The following is an 8652-nucleotide window of genomic DNA, read 5'->3' on the forward strand; positions in this document are numbered from 1 at the left end:
TTCAGACGCTCGTGCTCCAATACAAATACAAATAGAAACATTTTTCAAAAGGTTTTTCTTTGTTTCCGACCCTGTAACCCTGAGATATCTATCTATCTATCTATCTATCTATCTATCTATCTATCTATCTATCTATCTATCTATCTATCTATCTATCTATCTATCTATCTGAGTGCAGATACCTCATCTGTCCGTCCGAATCCTGCAATGTTTAAAGGACCACTTCACCACTTTTCAACCTATCTTCATATAATAGGTCCTCACTAATAATCATGAAAGAAGGGCGCAATTTCTTTTCTACTCGGTCTGTGTCTCATAGGAGGGCTGTGGGCAGTTCAGAAACCGTCTTCCAGTGACATCATCGATGGGGAATACAAGCTAATAAAAACAGCAGGCTTTCTAGTCCTGAAAAGTTGCAATGCGAAAATGGAACCCATCGTTCTCACGATAATGAATGTTTAATGTTTAAAAAATAATCTGCCTAATGATGATGGAGGACGGTTTCTAAACTGCCCACAGCCATCCTAAGAGACACGGACTGAGTAGAAAAAAATCGTGCCATTTTATCATGATTATTAGTGAGGACCTATTATATGAAGATAGGTTGAAAAGTGGTGAAGTGGTCCTTTAAATCATTGTAAATATTTGTTTATAAAAGTTTACATTTTGGAAATAAGAGGTATTTGCATGACATTATGGCTCTTGTCCTAAACTTAAAAAACACACATAGTTCGTTTCATTGGCTGGTGAACATTCCACCGCTGAGCGAAAATACACATTATTACATTTGGCTGTCGTTTATTTTTTTCTCTCCAAAACACTGAGGTTATATAAAGGCTACACACGCTGCTTAGCGCCAGTTTGTGGAAATAACATTTACATTTAATTATACAATTATTATTATTAAAGCATAACACAAAAACCCTGTTGATTAAAATGTAGGCTAATTAATTACCCTGTAAATTAAAACCCTGTTTTCTCCACATGACATCATAATAATGTGACGTGATAAAAAAAGAATGACATCATAAAAATGACAAATATAAAAATATCTCCCCCCCCTCAACAGAGAGAGCTGTCTGTATCGCTGTGCATTCTGGTACTTGTAGGCTATAACAGCACTACTGCATTCTGGTAGTTGTAGGCTATAACAGCACCACTGCATTCTGGTAGTTGTAGATTATAGCAGTAGCCTACTGTTGCATTCTGGTATAGAATGTAACAGTTCTGTTGCATTGTGGTAGTTGTAGGCTGTGCATATGGGTCTATCATTCGCCTGCCACATTGTGTGTCCCTGTCAGATCTTTTAACTCATTACCTGCCAGATTTATTTGGCAAAGTCTTTTCAGAGCAAGCTCTTATTTTGAAGACCATTAACTCGCAGACCATGAACCGGAAGTAATAAACGGCTGAGTAAAATCTCTCGCAATCTTATTTTAATTCACATACATTAAGAAGGTAGTGAAGAACGCGCTCTAACTTAATTAAAATAAAATAAAATGTCAGGTATGTGACTCTGGCTCGTTCGACCACAGTTACATTCAATAACGTCTAAATATGTTTTCTTACCCATCAGCTGATGCTTCATATCCATACGAGTTAAAATCGCGCGACTGACGGTTCTGCGAATCTAAGATTCCGACGGGAATCCAATACAAAGAATAATGCCGTGAGTGACCCACAGGGGGCAGTGATGTCAGAACACATTATGACAGGGATACAACTATTGGCAGAACTACTAAACCCATAATGCATTATTTGGGTGCCAACACACACACACACAGAGAGGCCTATACTGATGGGGATTAAGTGCCTGTCACTTTTAAAAACTGTTAGTTATTATTTCTTGTTGTTGTTATTGTTATCGTTGTTGTTGTTGTTGGTGTCCGTGGGGGGCTTCTTGTTCTTGTTGCGTCCCTTGGTGTTGGGCAGCTTGTTGTCCTTCTTCCAGCGCATGCGTCGGTTCTGGAACCACACCTTGACCTGCCGCTCCGACAGGCACAGCACATGCGCCACCTCCAGGCGGCGCCGGCGAGTCAGGTAACGCGAGAAGTGGAACTCCTTCTCCAGCTCCAGGACCTGCTGCCGCGTGTAGGCCGTGCGGAGGCGTTTGGGCTCCGGGCCGGTGTGGTTGGGGTTCACTGGAACAACAAGGACAAGAAGGATGTTAACTATTAGACCGGTGTGGTTGGGATTCACTGGAACAACAAGGACAAGAAGGATGTTAACTATTAGCCGCAATTTGCAACGCTATAGATTATTTTATAATGGGATGAATCTAGAGTTGCAATACCCTCTGTTGACTCCCCACTCATCAAATTTGATCTGAGATCAGATTCTAAAAATGTCAGTCGTTCTTCGATTATTCAAAAATAGCAGACCTACAAGCTCGTATCGCGCCACTCGGTGGCGCGATATGAGCTTGTAGATCTGCTATTTTTCAATAGGTAAAGCACGACATGATGCTAACACCAAAATGGGTGCCCGTTCAGAATGGGTTAAACGACGTTAAACTCACCAACATTGCAGCTGTAGTACACGCTTGAATTATCCTCTTTCAATCTGCCAAGCTTGTTTTTCATAAAAGTCCAGCGTAGAGATGTTATGAGCTACTTTCTGTCAAGACATCCTCTGCATGTGATTCTTTTTCTAAGTGTTGCAGTTTGGAAGCACTCGTTTTTTGTTAACGGGTCGCACTGCTGCCTCCTGCATTATGTGCAAATTCGAAACTGGTGGCACGCAGGGCCGTTCAGTGACGTACGACCAGTGCTTCCAAACTCCAACACTTAGAAAAATAATCACCTGCACAGAATTTCTTGACAGAAAGTAGCTCCTAACATCTCTACGGTGGATTTTTATGAAAAACAAGCTCTGCAGATTGAAAGAGGATAATTCAAGCTTGGACAACAGCTGCAATGTTGGTGAGTTTAACGTCGTTTAAGACAAGCAGATCGCAAACCAAATTGGATGAGTGGGGAGTCAATGGAGGGCATTGCAACTCTAGATTCATCCCATTATAAAAAAATCTAGAGTTGCAAATTGCGGCTAGTTAACTATAGGAAATACTGTTTCTGAGGAAACAGTGTGGGCTTTGATTTGATTTGATTTGATTTATTTGATATATTCATGATACAATTCATAGAAGAGCAGTGCAGAAATCATCAGGATTGCACAAAAGGTCAGAGGACTTATTTCCATTGTGATCCAAATAAATAAATAGTTATACAGCATATGACAAGAAGAACTGTACTAACATTACAATACTAATGACATTTACAACCGGCCGTCATAGATCAATAAACAAAAGACAACAAATAGATAAACACAGCACTAGACTATAACTTGCCCATCAGCCACTTCTTCAACATATTTTTGAAAATGTTCAAAGACTGGGCAAATTTAACTTCCCTTGGGATTTTGTTCCAATCCTCCACCCCTGTTATATGTTTAAATGAGCTTCTACCTACCCCATGTCTCATGTTTGGTGGTTTAAGATTAGCTACACTAGCCCTTGGGCTGTATTTTGCATGTCTTAAGTACCAGGTCTTATTCCCTAACTTGAGTAAACTAAAGACCTGGAGGTGTGATCAATGCCATTTGGCTATTCTGAGTGGCCAAAGAGCATTGATCATCAAGCCTCCAGGTCTTTAGTTTACTCAAGTTAGGGAATAAGACCTGGTACTTAAGACACGCAAAATACAGCCCATAGTGTTCAAACTATGGAACTGGTTAACATACGGCTACCGTGTGTGGGTCGTATGCAGGCACTTTATAGGCTCCAGAGCCATAGCCTGGCTGCATGGCCAGACCAATATCACTGAATATAGATTCTGGAACTTCTGTGTGGAAGATTTATTTCAAATAGATTCCAAAAAGTCTCACTTTGAATAGTGGGCTCTGATTGGTCATATATGCACCCACAACTCTGGGGTGAGCATAATGTAATTCAAACTGAGGGCCAGATCAATCTCCCCTGCGTTTTTTCTTTCTTTTCTTCTTCTGTTACTGAACACACACTCTATAGCAGTGGTTTCTATAATAGACCACTGTTACTGAACACACACTCTATAGCAGTGGTTTCTATAATAGACCACTGTTACTGAACACACACTCTATAGCAGTGGTTTCTATAATAGACCACTGTTACTGAACACACACTGACTATAGCAGTGGTTTCTATAATAGACCCACTGTTACTGAACACACACTGACTATAGCAGTGGTTTCTATAATAGACCACTGTTACTGAACACACTCTATAGCAGTGGTTTCTATAATAGACCACTGTTACTGAACACACTCTATAGCAGTGGTTTCTATAATAGACCCACTGTTACTGAACACACTCTCTATAGCAGTGGTTTCTATAATAGACCACTGTTACTGAACACACTCTCTATAGCAGTGGTTTCTATAATAGACCACTGTTACTGAACACACACTGACTATAGCAGTGGTTTCTATAATAGACCCACTGTTACTGAACACACACTCTATAGCAGTGGTTTCTATAATAGACCCACTGTTACTGAACACACTCTCTATAGCAGTGGTTTCTATAATAGACCCACTGTTACTGAACACACACTGACTATAGCAGTGGTTTCTATAATAGACCACTGTTACTGAACACACACTCTAGAGTGTAGAAATGTTCTCAAGAGTAGAAATGTTGTTAAACAGCTGTATTCCAGTCAACACAATTAGAGAATGTGTTTTGATCAACGTTTGCCTGTTATTTCTCCTAATGGTATACCAACATTAATACAGCATGGAATTGTGGACAAAATCTTATCCAACTACAACAAAACAAAAGGTTTGGGTCTGAGAGACTAAATCTTAAGGTCCATAGTGGCTCAAAATGCAGAATAAAAAAAGCTGGGCCTTGATATGAAAAAGGTTGCAATGCAATATAGTGCGATTTAACACCGTTAGTGAACAAATAATAATTACTATCACAAAGAGCTATTTAACACTGTTACTGAACAGCAATGATTATACAATATATAGAGATATTTGAATCACTTACCGCGCTAATAATAATAATAATAATAATAATAATAAAAGGCCTATTGTTTTTGCACCTGGTTATTTAAATGTTGTACATTTCACTTAACACATTTAACAGCTATATAGTAATTACTTATTCGTATACCTTGCTTGTATTATTAGTAAATTGTCTTGTTCTTTGTGTTATGTCAAATGTGTGTATATGTGTTCTGCATATGGATGCTGGGTCAGTGTGAAAGTACTATAATAAAGTACTATATCATATTCATATATATATCATATTATATCATATCATATCATAACGTAATTTTGTGTATAGGCTGTTATAACTTTGACTTGCATTATAACTTGCATAATAAATATATAATTTATATAACTATAGAATCGGGATATAGCCTATACACATCCGCCTGCATAATGATGAATACAATTTATAATACTAATAATGATGTTATCTATATATTTCACCAATACATATAAATTGAATGATTAGCATTTAATCCTTAGTGCTGTTTGTTCTAGGAAAGAGTCCAATATATATACTATATGTGAGCTTCAAAAACGTCCAGGATATCTGGAATCTCTTTGTTCTGCACCTCTCTCTCTCTCTCTCTCTCTCTCACACACACACACACACACACACACACACACACACACACACACACACACACACACACACACACACACACACACACACACACACACACACACACACACACACACACACACACACACACACACACACACACACACAGAGTCATAAAAGTTAATGGGGGTGTATAATTCACACTCTCGAAGGTCGTAAATAACTCGCCAAGCTAGAAAACATGTTGTACACAAATGGACAAATGGACAAACAAGGAGGAGGGGGGGGGGAGGGGGGGGGGGGATGGGGGATGCGACGCAAATTACCAAAAAAAAGAAAAAAACTTGGGACCAGAAATAAAGACGAGGTACATTTAGAAATGTCCTCTTTATAAGGCTAACCGCCTGCAGTTGACGGACACGAGGATATATTTGAATATGCTTCGTTTATTTCGGAACCTTCGCCCATGTGCACGGCCCCCAAATATCAGAATTGCATCGTGTAATTGCACGCGCGTTGTTATATTATTATTTATTTGCATATACTATCTGCTGCTGTGCTGTTGTTTTGTAGGCCTATAGATGTGGTGTGGAACTATATGATAGGTATACACGAAATCTCGCTGTCCTGTCCTGACTTAATTGGCTTTTCCCGTGCATGTAATTAATTCCAATTAGGCTATAAAGTGCAGGACGGTCATGGCAGATATATTTCGGCCCTATTAAACATTATACTCATTTCGTCTTAATTCCCTTTCTTCCTGAAAACCGAAAATTAAGGAGGCTGTGTGCAAAAACATAATAAAATAAAATAAAATAAAATAAAATAAAATAAAATAAAATAAAATAAAATAAAATAAAATAAAATAAAATAAAATAAAATAAAATAAAATAAAATAAAATAAAATAAAATAAAATAAAATAAAATAAAATAAAATAAAATAAAATAAAATAAAATAATTTTCACCCACTTCTGCTGTAAAAAAAACAATAAATGCGATGCGATGTGTGACCATAAACGAAAACAAACAAACAAGTGTGATTCTGAATCGTGCGTGTGTTTCAGAATCAGATTTATTGGCTGTGCAGCGCGTGCCTGCAGTGCATGGCTTCATGGTCTTATATATTATTATCCTTACCGTGCGCGATGTGCACTTTCTTCATCCACGGGTACACGACCACGGGCGGCTTGTCTCTGCCGTGGTGACCGAGGAGGTGGTGGTGGTGGTGATGCAGGTTATAGGCCGCCTTCCTCTGCACCTGGGCCGGCTTGCAGCTCATCAGCCAGCCGGCGGTGGGCTCACCTGCGGGATGCTGCGGCTGCTGCTGCTGTTTGAGAACCGCCGGGGATGCTGGCGGCGGCGGGGCCGAGGCACCGCCGGGCTCCCTGTAGCCGGGGAAGGGCGCACCTTGGCCGGCTAGGGCTGCTGTTGGATACTCTCCTCCGTCCTGCCGCCGAGGAACCGGAGCCACCGCCGTTGCCGCCGCCGGTGCTGCTGATGGCGGCGGTTGTTCCGCCTGTTGTTGGCCCTGCAGAGGCGGCGGAAACCCGGTGTGTTGTTGTGGTTGTTGTTGTTGTTGTTGTGGTGTGTACGCGCCGGGGGTCGCCGCGGGATGAAGAGGAGGAGGAGGAGGAGGAGGGGGCTGCTGCACATAATTGGGGGTCTGCTGGCCATAATTGGCCGTACTGTCCTGGGGGTCGTAGTACGGACCCCCCTGGCCGGTGAAATTACTGTAATCGTCCTCGCACGGCGGGAACTGCGGCTCCACATATTTGCAGCTCACCACGTAGGAGTCCATGATTGATTTATAGCGAGGCTGGAAGGAGAATACTAATTTTTCTTTCCTCTCTCTCTCTCTCTCTCTCCCCTCTGGCACCCACCCAGCCCCCCCCTCCTCCCCTCTATGCCCCCCCCCCCCACGCTGTCAAATAGACGGACGGCCACGCGGGTCACGTGACCCCCGGCGCCGGCCAATCGGAGGTAGATGGAGCTGTTTATTATTTATTATAAGGAGAGGGGACGTTTTTAATGGGATATAATTTAGATGGAGAGACATGAGAGAGAGACAATGTTGATGGATTATTGTTGGTTTGGTTTGCATGCTTTGGGGTTGGTATATGGTGGAGCCAAGCGAGAGAGACACATGCGGGCTAATATATAATATATATAATATTATATATAGTACACATATTAATATCTGTCTGTCTGTCTGTCTGTCTGTCTGTCTGTCTGTCTGTCTGTCTGTCTGTCTGTCTGTCTGTCTGTCTGTCTGTCTGTCTGATATTTGACTGCATATGGATATACGCATGCATGCTAACTTTTAATATAGGCTATACTATACCATGCTTATGCTAGAAAATATGAAATATAAGCCCTTTATAATATAAAGGGATTAGCCTATATTTCATATTTTGTAGTAGGCCTATATATAAAGTTTATATATACATGCCCAATATATACTGCGCGCAAGTTGCGCCAAATTGGTGCTTTGATTTGATATATTGCGCCGCGTTCAAGCATTCAAGCATTCATTTATCTATCTATCTATCCATCCATCCATCCATCTATCCATCCATCCATCTATCTATCTATATATCCATGACCATGATCCATCCATCTATCTATCTATCTATCTATCTATCTATCTATCTATCTATCTATCTATCTATCTATCTATCTATCTATCTATCTATCTATCTATCTATCTATCTATGTATCTATCTATCCATCTATCCATCTATCTATCCATCTATCTATATATCTATCTATATATCCATGACCATGGTCCATCCATCTATATTTTATATCTGTCTCTCTCCACGCCTCTCCTCTCTTCCACTCTTTTCTCTCCTCTAGATGGATGGATGGACGGACAGATTAGCTAGATAGATGAATGAACAGTAATAGATTTATGGTTCCCGGGTGCCACACACACACAAACACACAGATGGCCGAGAGCCTGAGAAATTAATCCTTCCCATATTGAGTCCATATAGCGGCGGGCAGCCAGGCCAGGCCAGGCAGGGCAGGCAGGGCATGGGAGGGGAGGCCGGCC

General features: G+C 40.8%; 1 protein-coding gene across 1 annotated transcript; it reads right to left on the minus strand.

Annotated features, from left to right (window-relative positions):
- Positions 1 to 1839: 1839 nt before the first annotated feature.
- Positions 1840 to 7464, minus strand: LOC310865881 (homeobox protein Hox-D4b-like; the record flags this gene model as incomplete). Its single annotated transcript, XM_083775088.1, has 2 exons — positions 6735 to 7464; positions 1840 to 2141 (listed from the first exon to the last, which is right to left on the minus strand). The coding sequence occupies exons 1-2, from the start codon at positions 7393 to 7395 to the stop codon at positions 1840 to 1842; spliced, it is 963 nt and encodes a 320-aa protein (XP_083631214.1). The 5' UTR covers positions 7396 to 7464.
- Positions 7465 to 8652: the final 1188 nt, after the last annotated feature.

This window comes from Protomyctophum parallelum (genome assembly GCF_964188405.1).
Source record: "Protomyctophum parallelum genome assembly, chromosome: 10".
Lineage (NCBI taxonomy): Eukaryota > Metazoa > Chordata > Actinopteri > Myctophiformes > Myctophidae > Protomyctophum > Protomyctophum parallelum.